The sequence below is a fragment of the Mobula birostris genome, chromosome 20, assembly GCF_030028105.1.
Source record: "Mobula birostris isolate sMobBir1 chromosome 20, sMobBir1.hap1, whole genome shotgun sequence".
In the NCBI taxonomy this organism is placed as follows: Eukaryota; Metazoa; Chordata; class Chondrichthyes; order Myliobatiformes; family Myliobatidae; genus Mobula; species Mobula birostris.
The window spans coordinates 57183371-57204914 of record NC_092389.1 but is presented as its reverse complement, the minus strand read 5'-3'; the positions used below and the strand labels follow the sequence as shown (position 1 = coordinate 57204914).

Sequence of the window (21544 nt, the reverse complement as noted above, 5' to 3'; positions counted from 1 at the left end):
CCTCTGACCCCTGCTGTCATTGGCTGTAATGCGTGTCGGTCAAATGAGAACTCAAACGGTGATTAGTTAATATGAACGTCAGTCAGCCTTCCTGTCTTTATGAGCTTGAGTTTGGATTTATATCGGGGATGGGATGCCACTTGTAGGAGGTGGAGTATTTGGTAAAGCAAATTGGGAGAAATGTAAGTTTTTAATGTGATGATGCATCTGTCTCCAAGTGACACTATTAAGAAAAAAAGGGTGCAGGTCTTGGTGAGGAAGGATGTGATTTACTGGAGGTCATATTGACATAATATTTGAAGGGATATTTAACTTGGAGTTGTTTGGGGTATGATTTAGAAAATGGGGGGATTTAAAATGATATTAATATTTCAGGATTGATTAATGAGGGCAAAATGATTTTTATTGAAACGGGGAAGGTTGTGTTACTCTCTGGGTCATCTGCTGTCATTCTTAATCAAGATAATTTAAGTGAAGTTAAACAACGTTGGGATATGTTTCTAAGTGAATACCCTGATGTGTTGGAAGTCAGTTGTATCAATGATAGTATCATTGACGTAGAGTTTTCTTTGTACAAATTTTAAAAGTATTATTAATGCAAGTCAGGCATCCCCAGGAAAGGGTGATATATGTAATTGTAGCTGTGTGTAATTCTATTTTGTGAAAATATTAACATTTTTGAATCGTGTTTAGAGATTGGGCCATCTCCCTCCCTCATGGAATATGGCAGCAGGATTGCCTGTACTGAAACCTGGCAGATCCTAGTGTGATCTTTCTAGCAATGGCCTATATTGTTAATGCCTCATTTATGTAAACTGATGGAATGTCTGGTAATCGAGCGCTTCAGTTCTATTTTGGAAAGAGAGGTGATATAGTGTTTTATTGGAGTGGATTTTGGAAGGATAGAATGACATTGGAATGAGTTTTAGGTTTGGAAGATGATTATAGGAAAGCACGGCTAAATAAAGATGTTGTAATAGCAGTATTTTAATATTTAAATACATATGATATGTTATGGAAGGATTTTTGATTGAAATTTGGAAATTAGGAGTGAGGGGAGATTGCATAATTTATCTGAGTTTATTTCGACGGACTGAGCGGGTACAGGTGGGCATGTTATGTTTGTGTTTCTATGAGATGGAAAATGTGACCCCATTAAGCAGTATTTTAGCCCTTCATTATTTAATATTATGATTAATGGCATTTTCTCTGAGATGGGTATGCTGGGTTAATCACTTTATACAGATGATATAGCTTTATAGATTAGAGGTAGCATTTCAATTTTACTGCAAATAGGATGAAATTTACAATTAATAGGTCAAACAGTGGGCAAATAGATGAAGATTTAAAGTTTTCAGTCACTAAAACACGTTATGTGTCTTACAAACAGGATTAATAGACCTGCACTTGATTTGAAATTATATGGTTAAACTCCTGAAAATATGTCAGTGGTGAGATTTCCAGGCATGTGGGTGGATAATAAGCTGACATGGAAGCACCATATCAGTAAAATAATTAATAAATGTAAAGGAGCATTAAGTATCCTCAGGCATCTGTGTGAGTGTTCTTGGAGTGCAACATTAAAATCTTTGTTGACCATTTATATTTGTGTAATTCAATCTGTTCTTGATTCTGGCTGTGTGTCTTATGGATCAGTTTCATGTTCAACTTTAAAATACTTGGGTGTGATACGAACACAGGCTTTAAGATTTTGCTGTGGTGCAGTAACGTCCTCCCTTGTTTCGGCTTTACTGGTTGAAATGGGACAATTGCCCTTCCAGTGACAGAGGTTGAAGCTGATGTTAACAAATTGGATTAATTTGAGAGGGCAAAGAAATTGTCATCCTGTGCTAGAGGACATTTGGTTTTCAGTTTTAGATGGCTGGGTTCATATCACGCTGGGAACATGGGTGTATTGTTGGGTGTACTATACTCAGGTGTAATCTTGAATACAGGGCGACGGTAGGAAACTTTGTCACATGGTGTGAGCAGAATTATCTGCCGCTTAATGTGAAAAAGACTAAGGAGCTGGTGGTAGACCTGAGGAGAGCTAAGATACCGGTGACCCCTGTTTCCATCCAGGGGGTCAGTGCGGACATGGTGGAGGATTACAAATACCTGGGGATAAGAATTGACAATAAACAGGACTGGTCAAAGAACACTGAGGCAGTCTACAAGAAGGGTCAGAGCCGTCTCTATTTCCTGAGGAGACTGAGGTCCTTTAACATCTGCCGGACGATGCTGAGGATGTTCTACAAGTCTGTGGTGGCCAGTGCGATCATGTTTGCTGTTGTGTGCTGGGGCAGCAGGCTGAGGGTAGCAGACACCAGCAGAATCAACAAACTCATTCGTAAGGCCAGTAATGTTGTGGGGATGGAACTGGACTCTCTCATGGTGGTGTCTGAAAAGAGGATGTTGTCCAAGTTGCATGCCCTCTTGGACAACGTCTCCCATCCACTACATAACGTACTGGGTGGGCACAGGAGTACATTCAGCCAGAGACTCATTCCACCGAGATGCAACACAGAGCGTCATAGGAAGTCATTCCTGCCTGTGGCCATCAAACTTTACAACTCCTCCCTTGGAGGGTCAGACACCCTGATCCAATAGGCTGGTCCTGGACTTACTTCATAATTTACTGGCATAATTTACATATTATAATTTAACTATTTATGGTTTTATTAATATTTATTATTTATGGTGCAACTGTAACGAAAACCAATTTCCCCCCGGATCAATAAAGTATGACTATGACTATTGGATGATACAATATGTCCCACTGTAGCTTTCTCCTTAACCCCATTTTGTGTTTTTTTTTTCAATGACTGTCGTTAATTTTAGGTTACACAAGTGGATTCTGTTCTGCCTGAGAGTCTGTTGGTTCATGAGTTTATTAATGACAGTTACTATCATACAGTAACCATTTTTACAGATGGATTGAAACATAATTTAACTGGGAATGTTAGTGTGGCTGTTTTCTTTTTTCTGTGTGTCTGAATTGCAGGTAATGATAAAGAAATCACTTACCAGCCATTTATGGGTATATGAAGCAGAATTCTTTGTCATCATTACAGTGGGTGGAGGAAATTGGTCCTTACAAACTTGTAATTTGTTCAGAATCCTTTTCGGGTTTGATGGTTTTTGCAATATCTTCAGGTCAGACACTTTTTACAAGTATATTTAAGTAATTTTCCATATATACAAGATTCTGACCTTATTTTAAAAATGAACCCTTTAGTGAAAGGCTTTATTGGGAAAATTTATAATTTGCTATTACAACAGGACAATTCTCCTTTCCTTAACATCAAGCAAGATTGGGAACGAGAGCTTAATATGACCTTGATGTCAGAGGATTGGTTGTGAATTTTGTGCCAGTCATTATCTATTTCAATTTAAAATTGTACATTGTTATTATTTGACGAAGGAGAGATTGCCTAAAATTTTTCCTAATGTAAATAATCAGTGTGATAGATGCAAAACTGAGATAGCTATATTGACACGTATGTTTTGGTCGTGTTCTGTATTGAAACAATTTTGGAAATCCATTTTTTCTATAATCTCTAAAGCTTTAAGAATCAATTTACAACCCAATAAATTGACAGTTTTGTTTGGTATAATTCCTCAACATATTCACGGTATTTCTCTTTCTGACCAGTATGTAATTGCATTTGTCACATTACTGGCGAGAAGGGCTATTTTATTAAAATGGAATGATGCCTCTGCTCCCACTTTGATACAATGGTTCTTTCAGGTGATTTTATGTCTTAGTTTGGAAAAAAATTAGAAGTGGAACTTTTGATCCTAAATTTGACTTTGAGAAAAGGTGTGGCTCTTTTGCCCGTTATTATCATTTGACTTGAGTTTATTAAGATGGTCCTTTTCTGATGCTTGGTTATATGAATTTGGTTGGTAGTTTGATGTCTTTTTTATGGAAGCTTGTATGGCGTATAGCTCCGGGTTTGTGCTCCAAATGGGTTTTTCCCCTCTTTTTTTTAGTTATTAGGGGTATTCTCTGTTTTAGTTAGTAGGGGTTCATTTTATTCCTTCTTGACTTTTTCCATAAAAAAAACTTTAATGCTTTGTTTTTTGATTATTATTGTTTTTCTGTTTAGCCTGGTTGATAATTTAACTCTTACTCTATATATGGCTATAGAAACATAGAAAATAGGTGCAGGAGTAGGCCATTCGGCCCTTCGAGCCTGCACCGTCATTTATTATGATCATGGCTGATCATCCAACTCAGATATGTTATCTTGATTATTTTGATGTATTTTTCTCTTGTTGATTTTCAATAATAATTAATAAAAAGATTTAAAAAGCAAGAAAAGGGTTTGATGAGCCTTAAAACAGGTCATTCTAGCAGTAGGTCAGATTGACTGTTGGGACCTCGTCAAGAAGTATTTCATATACAAGTTTGGTTTATGTGTCTGCACCTTATGGGCCCTGCACGTCGCACTGGTGAGGGAAATGATGGGGCTGACTGTTTAGCAACACAACCTGTTAAAAGTTCAACTGTGGATATAGACCTTCCACTTAGCAAAACTTAGCTTAGGGGTTGGTAGTGTTAAGAGTTACGGACTTATGGCAAGACTTGTAGGATACAGGACAGGCACCTTCACAGAATACATAAACCAATCGGGTGTATGGAAGAAGGGCTAAAAATAAGAATGGAAGAAATGCTATTGACACGACTTAGAAATGCCCACACGATGTTTAATTATGCCTTGTATCTAACCGGAAAATATCATTCTGTGTCGTGTACATTTTGTCATTATGAAACTGGTAAACACATACTATTTCAGTGTTAAGCAGATATGGCTGAAAAAAATCAAATGCAGTCTTCAGTACAATCTTTGGTGGGGTTGATTGTTTTCAGATAAAAACTTTATTAAGTTAAGGGACTGGCTTTAAATTAATTCGCAGTATTGAACGGGCAAAGCATATAATAACGGTAGCGTCACAATTATATCGGGGACATCAATATGCAAAGGGTTGGGAAAACCAGGTTGTTGTTAGATCACGATAGGGCGTTTGTTGAATGCCTACGAGACGGCTTTTTAAAGCAGCTTGTGTTTGGGCCTACTTGTGGGAAAGACCATCTAAGATTGGGTGTTGTGTAATAACCCTGATCATCTCCAGTAGCTGAAAGTAAAGGTACCCGTCAGAGGCAGTGATCATAATATAATTGAATTCATACTGCATTTTCATAGGGAGAAGCCTAAGTCACATGTATCAGTCTCGCAATGGAATACAGGGAATTACAGAGGCATGAGAGAGGAGCTTGCCCAGGTGAATTGGAGGACGATACTGTGGGGACGATGGCTGAACAGAGGTGGCTGACGTATCTGGGAATAGTTTACAAGGCGCAGGAGAGACATGTCCCACAAAAGAAATTCACAGATGGCAGCGGTGGGAATCCATGGCTGACAAGGGAAGTTAAGGACTGCGTGTTACCTAAGGAAATGGCATATAAGGAAGCAAAGGTGAGTGGGATGTTGGATTATTGGGATGCTCTTAAAATCCAGCAAAAGGCAACAAAAATCCAGCAAAAAGGCCATAAGAATGCTAAAGATGAAATATGAATCAAACTAGCCAATAATATAAAGCAGTATACTAAAAGTTCATTTTCAGTTACATGAAGAGTGAAAGGGAGATGAGAGTTGATATTGGATTGGAAAATGATGCTGGTGAGGTAGTGATGGGGACAAAGAAATGTCAGATGAACTTAATGAATACTTTGTACCAATCTTCACTGTCTTTTCCTGTCAGCACCGCCCCACTTGTCCCATTTAACCTGTATCAGTGAAGGTGGACTTTAGGACCCGGGGGAGCTCAGGACCCGCCGCCCGCGGCTGCTGCTGAATCCGCGGTGTTTCTGTTCTGTTGTCGGATGCGGTGAACAAGTTAAAATTAACGGATCGATAATTCTCATCTCGTGTTTATTTCACTCTCCGCACATTTATATTTACAGTGACTTTACTCCTGACGCCGGTCCCGGGACCCGATCCGTTTACAGACCGGGAGCGGAACCGGAGCAGATTCTCACCCACTGGTTTCCATCCCAGGTCGCGAAGAAAGGATAAAGTTTCCCCGTGAATTTATTCCCAGTGAAGGTGTGGAGATGGGACTTGGTCTCCGCGTTGTAAAATGAAACTGTCCCGGACTGGTAACTGAGATAAACTCCCACCCTCCCGGGGATGGGACCGGCAGGGAGACGGGACTCAGGGGAGATGAACACGTCACAATCCCGATGTAACACGTCACCATCCTGCCCGATGACCCAGCATCCGGTCTCCGGACTCAGTCTGTCCCCTCCCTCCCTCTCCACAGACTCTGCGGCGACTCCCAGACCCCAGACCCGATTCCCCGTCACCTCCACCTCCCAGTAATGCCTCCCCGATGTGAATCCCTCCGATCCCAGCACACAAGGCCAGACTGTGAATCTCTTCCCGGTGTCAGGGAGATCCCTCCAGGTCCCGGTTCGTCTCACACTCTTCCGATCCTCAGACACCTCGAGACACGGACTCGCCGTTTCCACATCCAGAGTGACAGAGACTGGGGGGATGAGCAGAGAATTAGAGAGTCCCCGGGGATCGGGGAGAGACTCGGGCAGCGAGGCCCCGGGGATCGGGGGGAGACTCGGGCAGCGCGGCCCCGGGGATCGGGGGAGACTCGGGCAGCGCGACCCCGGGGATCGGGGGGAGACTCGGGCAGCGCGGCCCCGGGGATCGGGGGGGGAGACTCCGGCAGCGCGGCCCCGGGGATCGGGGGAGACTCGGGCAGCGCGGCCCCGGGGATCGGGGGGAGACTCGGGCAGCGCGGCCCCGGGGATCGGGGTGAGACTCGGGCAGCGCGACCCCGGGGATCGGGGGGAGACTCGGGCAGCGCGACCCCGGGGATCGGGGGGAGACTCGGGCAGCGCGGCCCCAGGGATCGGGGGAGACTCGGGCAGCGCGGCCCCGGGGATCGGGGGGAGGCTCGGGCAGCGCGGCCCCAGGGATTGGGGGGAGACTCGGGCAGCGCGTTCCCAAGGATCGGGGGGGAGACTCGGGCAGCGGGGACCAGTGGAAAGGCCGTTAGGCCTCAGGCGCGGTCGGATGGCCGACAGGAACCTTTCCCGAGGTTTGAGATGATGAAAGCGGATGGACAACTAATGTCTCCCCAAGGTTTTCCGCTGGATGGAGAGCAGAGATTTCCCGATCAAACAGACACAAAATGCTGGAGGAACCGAGCGGGTCAGGCAGGAGGTGTGGAGAGAGATGGACAATCTACATTTTAGGTCGACATCTTCCCTCAAGAACGGAAATACATAGGGGAGACAAACAGCAGAAACTAAAGCGGGATAGGGATGGATTAAGATGGGCAGGGGGTGGGTGACTGGATTATCAGGAGGTCACAGAGTTTCTTCGGCCCAACTTGTTCGTGCCGACCAGCTTGCTTTAATGAGCAAGGCCCATTTGTCCATCATGTCTTTCACCTTTCTTATCCACGTACCTGCCAAGATCTGTTTTAAAACATTCTCCCTGTACCCATCTCTGCAGTTGACCAAGGGCCCGGTGTAAACAGAGATAACCCTCTTCCCCTTCCACTTTATCTTTTCCATTACTGATCTTTCACCTGGAGCCTACCAGCCTTCTCCTTCCCACCCGCACCCCCCCCACCTTCTTTATCAGGCCTCTGCCCCTTCCCTCTACATCCTGACGAAAGGTTTCGGCCCAAAACGTCAACCGATCTTTTCCACGGATGCTGCCCGACCTGCTGAGTTCCTCCAGTATGTTGTGAGTGTTGCTTTAACCCTCTTCCCTGTCCACTGTACCATGAATTTTAGTGTCACCCATAAACCTACTAATTATGTCGCCTACATTATCATCCAAATCATTAATATGATTGACAAACAACTGCGGCCCCAGCACCGACCTCTGCAGGTCACAGGCCTCCAGTCCTCTGTGTTTAAGAGACACATGGACAGACACTTCAACAGGCAAGGCACTGAAAGACACTGACCTAATGCTGGCCGATGGGATGAATGTAGGTGGGTAAATAGGTCAGCACAGAGGTGATGGATCAAAGGGCACATTTCAATGCTGTACGGCGATGGCTCTGTGAACTGAATAGATAAGAACCCCCAAACCCCTTCCCCCGACGGGTGCTGAGAATTCCAAACAGACAGTGACCCCTGACCCTTGACTCCTCAGACAGGGAAACATCCTGGCTGCATCCTTGCTGCCAGTTGACTCCTGAAAGAATGTTGTGTTTCCCTGGGATCTCCTCTCATTCTTCTGAACAGGGAACAGAGAACATAGAACAGTACAGCACAGGAACAGGCCCTTCATTCAATGTTAACATTCATTTGCAAGTGGGGAGTGTGAAGGTTCGAGACAGTAAAGGGAGTGATAACAGGAACCAGTAGGGGAGAGATGAATGGCAGATTGAACCAGAGCCAGGTGAGGGAGGGATGCAAAGCCTGTGGGTGAACTGTGTGCGTAGACGTAACGAGTAGCTGGAGGGGGACAAAGATGGAGATGGGGATCCATTTGTCCCCTTTCCCACAACCCCATCACCCGCAGCCCCTCATTAGGAGAGGGGAAGTATTTGCAGGGACCCTTAAACAACACGGGTTCTGATGCAGGGTTTCATCCCAAACTGTCAACTCCAGTCTTTGTTGTTCTGCAATTATCACTGCTTGTGTCCCCTTCCAATCTACTTTGCCCAGCAACTCCCTCAAGCCTCTGCAACTAACTTTACTCCTCTCTGACTCATCTCCCTTTCCATCTCATGATACATCTGACTTTATCTCCCTGTCAAACTCTGGCGTGAATTCTATCATTTTACGATCACTGCTTCCTAACAATTCTTTTACCTTAAGCTCCCAAATCATATCTGGTTCATTATAAAAATCCCACTCCAGAATTGCCTTTCTCCCATCGGGCTCAACCACAATCTGTTCTAAAAAGCCATCTTGGGGGCATTCTACAAATTTCCTCTCCTGGAATGCAGCACCAACATGATTTTCCCAATCTACATGCTGTTGAATCCCCCCATTCCGACCTTCACCGTGCCCTTTTTCCATCTCCTGGTGTGATTTGTATCCCATTTCGACCCTGGCTACTATCTAGAGGTCTGTATATAATTACCATCAGGGTCTTTTTACCCTTGCAGTTGTTTAACTCCACCCACAATGACTCAACATCTTCCAATCCTATGCCACCTCTCTCTAAGGATTTCATTTCAATTTTTACAACAGAGCCTCCCCATCCCCTCTGCCTACCTGCCTGTCCTTTGAACACAAGGTGTATCCTTGGATGTTGGGCTTCAAGCCAGCATCTCCTTTCAGCCACAACTCAGTGACGCCAACAACGTTATACCTGCCAATCTCTACCTGTGCTACAACATCATCTACCTTATTCCGTATACTGGAGCATTCAAATATAACACCTTCAGTCCTGTATTCATCAGCCTATTCGACACTGTCCACAGGAACTTAAGCAAGGTCTTTGATGTCGATTACAGACCACACTGGGGTATTGTCTGCATTTCCGCTTCCCCGAATATGAGGAAAAATAGAAACATAGAAAACCTACAGCACAATACAGGCCTTTCGGCCCACAACGCTGTGCTGAACATGTCCCTACCTTAGAACTACCTAGGCTTTACCCATGGCCCTCTATTTTTCTAAGCTCCATGTAGCCATTCAAGAGTCTCTCAAAAGACCCTGTTGTTTCCGCCTGCACCACCACTGCCGGCAGCCCATTCCGCGCACTCACCACTCTCTGTGTGAAAAAAACTTGGACAGGTACATAGATAGGAAATGGTTAGAGGGATATGGGCAAACACACACAAACGGGACATGCTCAGGAAGACATCTCAGTCTTGCAGATGGATGAAGTGGGCCGTTGGTTAAACATCCATCAAACCCCTCCCAGATCATCATCCTGAGCAATCTCACCCTGGAGTCTGTCTGTGAACTGTTGATGTGACCTCACATCAGAGGGCAGCTCAATGCCTCAGAAAGACTGGGTAAGGAGCACAGATTTCATTCCTAAATGGGAATTTGTGCCTGTCTCTTTGACCGTGTGTCACACTCTGATATTATGCGTGTGTGTGTGCTGATTGTGGTAAATATCAGTGTGTTTGTGTGTACACATTGAGGGAGAGTGTGCACATTGAATTATTTGTATGTCACAGTGTGTCATCACATGTCTGGTGTGTGCTGACAATGTGTGACATATGTCAGTTTTTTAAATAAGTAAATTACCGTGTCTGAAGAGAATAGTTTCCAGGTTGCTGAGGGAAATAACAACGTACATTGCTGAGACTCTGACTACAATCTGCCAATTCCTCTTGTGTATGTGTGTGGGGGAGTTTTGCCAGGCCGGTTATGCTGTGTGTGCTTCTCCCGAAATGAAATCTGAAAAATGTCAATGCTGGTTGGTGTGTCTGGGCTCATTCTTACAATGCTTCAATGTAGTGGTTTGATAACCATAAGACCATAAGATATAGGAGCAGAATTAGGCCATTTGGCCCATCGAGTCTGCTCCACCATTCAATCATGGCTGATCCTGTTTCTCTCCTCCTCAACCCCACTCCCCGGCCATCTCCCCACAACGTTTGATACTGTGTTCAAACTCTGTTTCTAAATAGACACGCCTTTATCGTGAGGCTGTGCCCTCTTGTCCTAGACTCCCCCACCATGGGAAACATCTTTCCCACATCTTCTCTGTCTTGGCCTTTCAACATTCAAAAGGTTAAAATGAGATTCCCCCCTCATCTTTCTAAATTCCAGCGAGTACAGGCACTGAGTTATCAAATGTTTCAAGTCTGATAACCCTTTCATTCCTGGAATCATCCTTGTGAACCTTTGCTGAACACTCAACGATACCAGCACATCTTTTCTTAGATGAGGAGCCCAAAACTGTTCACAATACTCAAGGTGAGACCTCACCAGTGCCTTATAAACCCTCAGCATCACAGCCCTGTTCTTGTATTCTAAATTCCATGAACTGAAACAATGGATTTACCTTTCCCACAAATGACTCTACCTGCAAGTTAACCTTCAGGGTGTTCTGCAGAAGGACTCCCAGGTCCATTTCCATCTCAGATTTTTGGATTTTCTCCCCATTTAAAATAATCTGCATATTATGTCTACTACCAAAGTACATGACCATGAATTTTCCAGCATTGTATATCCTACCAACCAGCCAATGCTCTGACCATACCAATAAGATTTCTGGAACACCGTGGGCTCTTAACTTGGTAAGCAGCCTCATCTGTTCAACCTTGTCAAAGGCCTTCTGAAAGCCCAAATATACAACATGCACTACAACCCCTTTATCTACCCTACGTGTAATCTCCTCAAAGAATTCCAACAGGTTTGCCAGGCAAAATATTCCCTAAAGGAAGCCATGCTGACTTTTCCTATCTTGTCCAGTGTCACCTAGTATTCCATAACTTCATACTTAACAATTGACACTAATGTCTTCCCAACCACAGAGGTGAGGCTAACTGGTCTATAATTTCCTTTCTGTTGCGTTCCTCCTTACTTATAGAGTTGAGTGACATTTACCGTTTTCCAGTCCTCTGGCACCATACCAGAGTCCAGTGATTTTTGAAAGATCATTTCAAATACCTCCACAATGTCTACCGCTACCTCTTTCAGAACACTAGGGTGCAGTTCATCTGGTCTGAGTGACTTATGTCCCTTTTTGAGCACCTTCTCCCTTGTAACAGTAACTGCACTCACTTCTCTTCCCTCGCACTCTTCAACATCTGGCACAGTGCTACTGTCTTCCACAGTGAAGACTGATGCAAAATACTCATTTAGTTCATCTGCCATCTCTTTGTGCCTCGTTATTATATCTTCGACCTTATTTTCTAGCAGTCCTATATCCACTCTCATCTCTATTTTATTTTTTACAATACTTGAAAAACAATATGATATTGTTTGCTCACTTGTTTTATAAAGACAGGTGTGTAAAAAGGGCCCGAAGGATCATTGGAGACCGGAGTCACCCCAACCACAAACTGTGCTGGTTGCTACCGTCTGGGGAATGTACCCTAGCATAAAAACCCCAACAGAGTCCAGGGACAATTTCTTCCACCAGGCCATCAGCCTGCTTACCTCATGCTGAGGTTACTGTATTTCTACGTTATATTGACAAGCATGTTATACATGTAGTTTATCAGGAAGAGAAGAAGAAGAAAGCCCTTAACTCCGAGTGGAGTCATCGGGATGCTGTCATGATGGCGTTTTTTAAGCCGGCTTTCTTATTCTTATGAGGCCGCGTTGCTAGCTCGACGCTCAACCCAGCACGGACACTGTAAATGGCACATTGAGACGGAGGCATAACATAAAGAATTTTACTGCTCGTTCATATGAAGAATGCAAGTAATAGTCAATTCAATTCAATTTAATATTTCATTTTTCCCTTCCCAATCATTCTTTCAGTTCCTCTCTGTAGGTATTTAAAAGCTTCCCAATTCTCTGTCTCCTATTAATTTTTACTTTGTTGTGTGCCCACTCTTCTGCATTTACATTAGCTTGTCTTCCCTTGTCAGCCATTTTGCCATTTGAGTATTTATTGATTTTTGGAATACGTCTATCCTTCACCTTCCTCATTTTCCCAGAAACTGACACCACTTCTGACAAATATACTTTGGCCAACTCCTTTCTCAGACCACTGTATTTATTTTATCCTCTGATTACTACAACGTCAAACATTACTTTCTGCTGATCAAATTTCAGGTTGAACTCAGTCATCTTGTGAGCATTCTCTCCTAAGGGTTCTTTTACCTAATCACCTCTGGTTCAATACATAACATCCAACCCAGTAGAGCTGTTCCCCGAGTAGGCTCAACGACAAACTGCTCGATAAAACATCACACAGCATTCAACAAATTCACTCTCTTGAGATCCATTACCAACCGGATTTTCCCAATTGTCCTGCATGTTGAAATCTCCCATGACTATCGTAACATTGTCTGTTTCATTGGCCTTCTCTATTTCCAGTTGTAATCTGTGGTCCACATCCAGCTACTGTTGGGATCCTGTATGTGACTGTCACCAGTGTCATTTTCACTTCTGAATTTCCTTAACTCAACCCACAAGGAATCGACATCTTCCAATCCTATGTTACATCTTTCTATTGATTTACCAGCAGAACCGCATCAACCCCTCTGTCTGCCTTCCTATACCACCGATACATTGTGTAACCTTGGACATTCATCTCCCAACTACAACCATCCTTCAGCCATGATTCAGTGATGGCCGCAACATCATACCTGACCATCTGTAATAGTGCAACAGGATCATCCACCTTATTTCTCATACTCCATGCATTGAGATATAACACTTTGTGTAGTGTATCTGCTACCCTTTCAATTCTGCATCCCTAATGCACTGATACTCACCCTGCTGGCTGCAATTTTGTCCTTGTACCTGTCCGCCCTATCTGACAGTCTGACTGCATGATATCTTTGCATTTTTACTATCAGTCCTGTCGCTTCACTCGTTCCCAACCCACCCCCGCAACCAAATTACAGACGATTCTCACTTCAAATTGGAACTTAATTAAACAAGGAGAAATGAATCTTTGTAAGTTTTACCTCGATCAACGGCATCAAGTGTTTCTCTCAGCACTGTGTTTAGCAAATAGGGGTAATCGAATTTTTCAAACAGTTGGGCCTCATCTGTCACTGACAATTCCTGGACATCATCATTAATCCTGTAAATATTAAACTACTTGTTATAAACTGCCAGTTTGAACTATACCGATTTTCAATAAAGAGTATGTCCTACCTCCTGTTCTGACGAGCTTCCTCCTGAAATAAATCAAACATAAATCTGATTAGACTTGGACGTACTGTCCACATCATGAATTTCATCCAAGTCATGACAAGGTGTTGAAAATTCCCACTCCCACAGTAACTCACAAACACAACCAATACAGAACCACCGGTTAAATTACAGGGAAAGTTCCTGAATGTCAGACCATTACTGAGAGGATGAAACTTACAAGGAAGACAGGACAGGTTGTGTATTTTCATCTGGATAGACATTAGGGTGATAAGATGTAGGAATTTAAGATCAATGATGGATTTAATTGTGTGCAGGGGTGAGGGATGTACCTCTATTTATGGGAAGAATTGTGGAAGATGACGTTCAGATGGATTTTAATAAATCCCAGAAGAAATTTAGTGAAGAGGAACTCGCTGCCACAGGAGTGGTTGAAGCGGAACAGCAGAGATTGAATGTAATGGGAAAACTGTATTGTATCATTTCTTAATGCATGCATTACTAAATGAAAATGAAAGGACTGCGTGTCTTCATAATCTAAAAAAAAAAACTGGATAAACACGTGAGGGACCATGGAGTTCAGGGCACTGTTGCTGGGTGTGGGAAGAGAATTCTGAAACAGGGAAATTGTTAGAGGATGACGGACCGAATGGCCTGTTTATGATGGAGACCGGATGAGATGTACCCCCGGCCACTGTGGGCGGGTGAGGGAGGAGATTGCTGAGCCTCTGGCGATGATCTTTGCATCATCAATGGGGACGGCAGATGTTCTGGAGGATTGGAGGGTTACAGATGCTGTTCCCTTATTCAAGAAAGGGAGTAGAGATAGCCCAGAAAATTATAGACCAGTGAGTCAACTTCAGTGGTTGTTAATTTGATGGAGAAGATCCTGAGAGGCAGGATTTGTCAAAGGCAGTTCGTGCCTTACGACCCTGATTGAATTTTTTGAGGATGTGACAAAACATATTGATGAAGATAGAACAGCAGATGTAGTGTAAATGGATTTCAGCAAGGGATCCAATGGGACATTGATTTGTGCAACCAGAATTGGCTTGCCCACAGAAGGCAAAGAGTGGTTGTAGACAGGTCATATTCTGCATGGAGGTCGGTGACCAGTGGTGTGCCTCAGAAATCTGTTCTGGGACCCCTTCTCTTGTGATTTTTATAAATGACCTGGATGAGGAAATGGAGGGATGGGTTAGTAAATTTGCTGATGACTCAACTTGGGGGTGTTGTGGATAGTGTGGAGGTCTGTCAGAGTTTACAGCGTGACAGCGATAGGATGCAAATCTGGGCTGAGAAGTGGCAGTTTGGAGTTCAAACCAGATAATGGTGAAATATGATGGCAGGCTTTGGTATTAATGGTAAGACTCTTGGCAGTGTGGAGGATCAGAGGGATTTTGGGGTCCGAGTCCATAGGACACTCAAATCTGCCACACAGTTGACTCTGTGGTTAAGAAGGGATTTGGTGCATTGACCTTCATCAACCACGGGACTGAGTTTAGTAGCCGAGAGGTAATCTCACAGCTATGTAAGAGCCTGTTCAGACCCCACTTGGAGTGCTGTGCTCAGTTCTGGTCGCCTCACAACTGGAAGGATGTGGAAACCATAGAAGGGGTGCAGAGGAGATTTACAAAGATGTTGCCTGGATTGGGGAGCATGCCTTATGAGAATAGGTTGAGTGAACTTGGTCTTTTCTCCTTGGAGCGACGGAGGATGAGAGGTGACCTGATAGAGGTGTATAAGATGATGAGAGGCATTGATCAGAGTCAGAGGCTTTTTCCCAGGGCTGAAATGGCTAGCACGAGAGGACACAGTTTTAAGGTGCTTGGAAGTATGTACAGAGGAGATGTCAGGGGTAATATTTTTAGCAGAGAGTGCTGAATGTGTGGAATGGGCTGCCGACAATGGTAGTGGATGCCAATACGATGGGGTCTTTTAAGAGACTCCTGGATAAGCACATGGAGCTCAGAAAGATGGAGGGCTATGGGTAAACCTAGGTAATTCCTAAAGTAAGGACATGTTGGACTGAAGGGCCTGTATTGTGCTGTAGGTTTTCAATGTTTATATTTCTACGTTTCTAATGTGAAACTTATGTGAAAAGATAAAGAAACATTGAAAGTTTCCCTAACCTGATGAAAACCGGATATAGAGGATAAGTCTGATGTGTGGGTCACATTCTATGTTTTCACAGATTGACAGAGAGACCCTCACACCCACCGCACCAAACACACTCACAGCCTGTGACTGGAACTGGGTGCTAATTGGAGATTTAGAGGATATTTAACGTGATAAGTAAGGACACAATCAGCAGCTCTGTGTTATGATCAGAATAAATTATTTCAGAGAAGTTTGCATTCTGTCCTGGATGTACAGAAGTTGTGGAAGTCCAGTTTTGGGACAACAACAACCCTGAATAGATGCATCAATTGTCCAGTGAAAAACAGTTTACTGCCATTTATTAATGCTGTGTGTAGGAGCGACACATCTGTCTTCTGTCTTTGATAGCCCTGTCTGCATTGTTTTCTGTGTTACGTGATTGTTATAGTAACTAGTCACGTGTGTGGGGACCTGGTAATAGTGAAGGGCATAAGTTACGTATCTGTGCTTTGTTCTGGGCAGTTTTGAGCTGAGGACGGACCAATATCGTATCGTTTGTTGACTGTTCCATGGCTGATTAATTTATGATTAATTACGCTGATGTTTCATCGCTTCATGATTGTATCTTGCAGATAAAGAACTGAATACATATTTTCGACATTTTGGAAGGTCGTTATTCATGTGACTGGAGGACTCGTCATACAATCATAACAATCTGTGTGACGTCGCCAACAGCAGCAATTGGCTTGTTAGAATTGGCCACTGTGCTGTGTTTATTTCAAATATACCACTGTTCATTTAGTGGCCTTTGACAGAAACAAACTGAAATAAAATCCCTCACCTTGAGAAATATCACACTTTCTTTTTGATCCATCTGTTCCTTTAACCCAGTGATTTCCTCCTGAATTGACCTTATATGCTCTTGAATCTCACGAAGATTTTTCTCCATTAGATTGAGAATCCTCTTCTCTTCTTCCTTGAGATCCCTGAGTAAGCTCTGCTCTTTCTCAGTGATAATCTGGCGCAGTTCAGCAAACTGGGATGTGACGTGGGACTGAAGGCTGTGTGACTGTTCCTGTCGAATGAAAGGTAAAGATGAATTTACTGTATTGTTACGTGTACTTCTTTATGACATTAAGGAGACCATTCGGTCCATTAATGTCCATGCTAGCTCTGAAACATTCCCATCAACCCCATTCACTTACATTTTCCTGAAACCTATTCTACCCATTGACCCATTAACTCCCACCCGATTCACATACACCCTCCCCCACCTTCACAGGGTTAATTGTATTTAACCATTCATGCAGCATGTCCGTGGAATGTGTCTGAAACTGTCGTGGTCACAGGGAGAACATGCAAACTCCACACAGACAGCATCAGAGGTCAGGATCGAACCCAGGTCATTGGAGCTGCGATACTCGGCTATTCTGCATTAAAGGGAGCAAAACTATACAGTAATATCAGAAATTCCACTCAGGAAGCCTCACCCGAACTCCGAAAATCTTCTCGTTCTGTTGCTGCTCCTTTTCCTGGAAGTCTGATTTCATTTTTGTGAGAGAGTCTAAGGAAGATTTAAGCTGATCCTGGAAGTCAGAGAGAGAAGGAAATCGAAACAAAGATGGATCATAAGAAACAGGTGATCAAACCCGATCATCGCACACAAAATGCTGGAGGAACTCAGTGAGTCAGGCAGCATCTATGCAGGGGAAATAAACACTCGACGTTTCGGGATGAGACCCTTCATTAAGACTGGGAAAGAATGGGGCAGAAGCCAGAATGAAACGGTTGGGGATGAGAACCAGCTGACAGGTGACGGGTGAGACAACGTGAGGGGGAACGTGGGGGAGGGTGATGAAGTGAGAAGCTGAGAGGGGACAGGTGGAATAGGAAAAGAGCTGAAGAAGGAATCTGATACGAGAGGACAATCGACCATGGAAGAAACGGGAGGAGCTGGGGCTGTTTGGGGCTCTGAATGGTGACGAGTGAGGAGGTTAGGAGTCAGGTGTAGCACTTGTCCCGCTTCCAGGTGTCAGGGCCAGGAGGGAGATCAGTGGGGAGGAGCGAGTGGATAAGGGCGATACAGTCCGGGGAGCGATTCCTACAGAGAGCGGAGAGTTGTCGGGTGTGGGATGGGCTGTGGGACGGATAGATGGTAGAATCCCGTTGGAGATGGCGAAAGTTGCAGAGAATGATGTGTTGGTTACGGAGGCTCGTGTGATGGCCTGTAGGAGAAAGGAAATGCGTTAAGTATTAAATTAACGTTAGTTTTTACCATGTAGATTTTTACAGCTTCTTTAATCGGTTTGAAGCGGTGCTCTCTGTGTTCCTCCGCCACTGCACAGATCACACAGATCAGCGACTTGTCCGTTTCACAAAACAGCTTCAGTTCTTCCTCATGTTCCTCGCACTGAAGTTTACTTTCCTTCCCTTTCCGATTTAGGTTTAGATTTCGAGCTTTTTCAGCCAGATTTGCTAAGGCCCGATTGGCCCTGAGGGTGCGGTCAGCAATCTCCTCTCGACATTCCGGGCAGGAGTTTCTCTCCTCCCTTTCCCAACACCGTGTGATACAAGAACGACAGAAGTTGTGTCCACACTCCAGGATAACCGGATCTGTGAAGAAATCCAGACATACGGGACAAATTGCCTCCTCGGTTAAACTCTGGGCCGGTGCTTTCGAAGCCATGTTAACTCCCGGCACTTCCTGATTCAGAACGCTTTCACTTTCGGGGAGCTGCTGATCCCCTGCAGTACCGCGATTGTCCACTACTCGCGCTGCAGACTCATGGGTGAACATGGTTATGCTGGATGTGTTCAGTGGAAATTCTGGCCATTTCTATGTTTAGTGTAGGATCAAAAACACATTAAACAGGCAACAGATAAGAAAACGCGGCCATGGACTGTCTAAGCCCGGCTACGAGCGGAGAAGGGTTGGCTGTACGGATAGCAACCCCATCTCGTAAAAACCTCGTGCGACAAAAATGTCAACTGAATCTCCAAAACCCCATCGCTGCGATCCGGAGGACCTTCACCTGGAAGACGATTGAAGTCGTGTGATCATCCTCGGATCGAGGATGAGGAGAAATTTCCCCATCCACAGTGCAGTGAATATTTGGAGCATTCTCCACAAGTTTTCTAAATTAAAAGGGCTGCTGCTGGCGGCCTGTGCCCCAGTGGGCGTGATGGGCTGAAAAAGAAGCTGAATAGAAATTAAGCCGGAGAGAAGAGCCTGGTTCAGTCTGAGGCAGGGCTCAGGGGGGAGTTCTAAAGACATGAGAGACTGCAGATGCTGGAATCTCTGGTGAGAAACATGATGCTGGAGGAACTGAGCGGGTCAGGCAGGATCTATGGAGAGAAATGTACAATCAACTTTCCGGGTCGAGATCCTTCACCTGGGCTGTCTCAACCCGAAATATCGATTGCCCATTTCCCTCCACGGATGCTGCGTGACCCGTTGAGTTCCTCCAGCAGCTCGTTTTTTCTAAATCTTTCTCCAGGTCTAAAGAGAGTCAGAGTGGAGTGTAAAACGGTGGATTTGTGAACAGTGACAATAACTATTAAATTAGCTCATGTCAGGAGAGTAGGGATGTGGAGAGAATATTGTGCTGTGCAGTGGTGATGACCGACCTGTGGCTGCAGGAAAAAGCACAGCACTGGACATTCTACATTACAGGGGGGGAAATGATATTTGTTTTCGGCGAGGTCCTGATTTCAACAGCCCTTCGTGTGAAAAACTTCGTGACTGAACCCATGTCAGTCCCGTCTCCAACAGAAGCCCAGTCTCCCTCACTCTGGACACAGATCAGATGCTGATACTTCTTTGTATCAAAGTAAGCTTTATATAGAATATTCAGCATGATAAAACGTGCAATGCCTTTCCCCAAGGAATTTACATTTGTCGTCTATGCGGTGTTTAGTGTTTTACATTCGGTAAAACCGATAGGACTGTTGTCGCGCATGTGCCCCCCGCCCCCCCGGGGTGTTTCACTCCTACACTAACTGGGAGGCTTCCTCAGCCGACCCGGCCCCTCCCGGTCCAGTACTAGAGGATCTCTATAGTTTCAATGGTGTCCCTGCAGCCTGGAATGTGCCAGTCGGCAGCATTCCTCCACGACAGGGATTCCCCAACTCTTTTATGCCAAAGACCAATTCCATTAACCTTGGACCCCAGGGTGGGAACCCCTGCTCTCCGGACATCTCGGTATGGTGACAGACCAACAATTTCCTGGCGTCTTTCGCCGAGTTGATGATCTTCCAGCAGCACTTGATGTCCGTTTTCCTGTGCGTCCTGGGAACAGCCCGAAGATCAGTGACCCTTCTGTCACGCAGCTGCTGCGACACAGGCCCTTGCATCTTTCTCCACACATCTTCACCATCCCACAGTCCGCAAAGAGGCGAGTGACCGTCTCGTCTCCACTGCAGTAATCTCGGGGCAGCGCGCTGTGGAAGTGATCTCCGGGCATGCAGCAAGGATCAGACTGGGAAGGCCCCTCTCGCCCCCAGCCAGGTAAGGTCTTGCTGCCTGTTGGTGAGATCTGGTGAGGAGGCATTCTGCCAGATGGTCTGAACTGTCTGCTTAGCGAACCACTCCACTATGTCCATCCAGTTCTTCTCCTGCAGTAACTGCAAGACATTCCGTGCTGACCACAGTCTGATGGTCTTGTGGTCAAAGCTGCTGGTCTGAAAGAACTGTAACCAACTTCATTACCACAAGCAACCAACAAACAACAAACAACCCCCCCTCCCACTTTCAAATCTCTTACTAACACTTCCTTCAGTTAGTCCTGACGAAGGGTCTCGGCCTGAAACGTCGACTGTACCGCTTCCTAGAGATGCTGCCTGGCCTGCTGCGTTCACCAGCAACTTTGATGTGTGTTGCTTTCATTATCACAAGGTTCACATGGAGAAGCTTCCTGACTGAGACAGACACAGTCTCACAGGGTAGGGGCAGGAATGACGTTTCTCCTGGCTGGGCAGTGGAACCGGGGATCACAGACTCAAAATCCGAGGTCACCTCAGCAGGAATGAGATGAGGATAAATATCCCCGCACACAGTGCAGTGAATATTTTGTGTTTTCTAAATTAAAAAGACATATTTAGGGGCTCGGCCATGATGGATGGGAACTTTGAAGGAAAGTGGCGCTGCGGTCAAGAATCAGCCATTTCTAATTGAGGGGCAGAACAGCGCAAGGGGCCGAACGGCAACGCCTGCTCCTGTTTCTCAATTTCTAAAGCAAGTATTTACCTTTGCGCCTTGTTCTCCCTTGGCCTTCAGCCATTCGGATTGCGCAGGGGTGCGGTGAGAGCTCCAGAGATCCATCGGCAGCCGCTGCGGTTATTTCATCTCTTGTTATTTATCGCTATTTCTCCATATTTGCGTTTGTACCGTTTGTTACCTTCAGCACTCTGGCTGATCTTTCACTGCCTGCTTCTGTTATGGTTACTATTCTCTACTTTTTCTGAGTATGTCCGCAGGAAAATGCTTCTCGGGTTTGTATGTGGCGATTTATCTAAACTCTGATAATAAAATTTACTTTTAAATTTGAGCTTCGGGGAACTTGTTATGATTCTGAGAACAAACTGTGACTGACATCTCCGTCTCCCAGTAGCAGCCCGTTCTCAGACAAACTCTCAGCCAACCAGCGATCACTG

General features: G+C 44.8%; 1 protein-coding gene across 2 annotated transcripts; it reads right to left on the bottom strand.

Moving 5' to 3' along the window:
• Positions 1-5802: 5802 nt before the first annotated feature.
• Positions 5803-21468, bottom strand: LOC140185230 (zinc-binding protein A33-like). 2 transcript variants are annotated; one of them, XM_072238616.1, is made up of 7 exons: positions 21138-21468; positions 18168-18505; positions 17383-17478; positions 16734-16967; positions 13796-13818; positions 13603-13721; positions 5803-6555 (listed from the first exon to the last, which is right to left on the bottom strand). In XM_072238616.1, the coding sequence occupies exons 1-7, from the start codon at positions 21169-21171 to the stop codon at positions 6011-6013; spliced, it is 1389 nt and encodes a 462-aa protein (XP_072094717.1). In that variant the 5' UTR covers positions 21172-21468; the 3' UTR covers positions 5803-6010. The 2 variants fall into 2 exon arrangements, with proteins under 2 accessions (XP_072094717.1, XP_072094718.1); XM_072238617.1 differs by lacking the exon at positions 21138-21468 and having other exon boundaries at positions 18168-18599.
• Between the last annotated feature and the right edge of the window lie 76 nt (positions 21469-21544).

Excerpts from the sequence above, each read along its gene's own strand:
- LOC140185230 (XM_072238617.1), bottom strand. The coding sequence starts at position 18,578 with ATGGCTTCGAAAGCACCGGCCCAGAGTTTAACCGAGGAGGCAATTTGT. Across the intron at positions 17,479-18,167 it reads AAGCTGTAAAAATCTACATG|GATCAGCTTAAATCTTCCTT; the intron begins GTAAAAACTAAC and ends TCTGACTTCCAG. Across the intron at positions 13,819-16,733 it reads AAAGTGTGATATTTCTCAAG|GAGGAAGCTCGTCAGAACAG; the intron begins GTGAGGGATTTT and ends GATTTATTTCAG.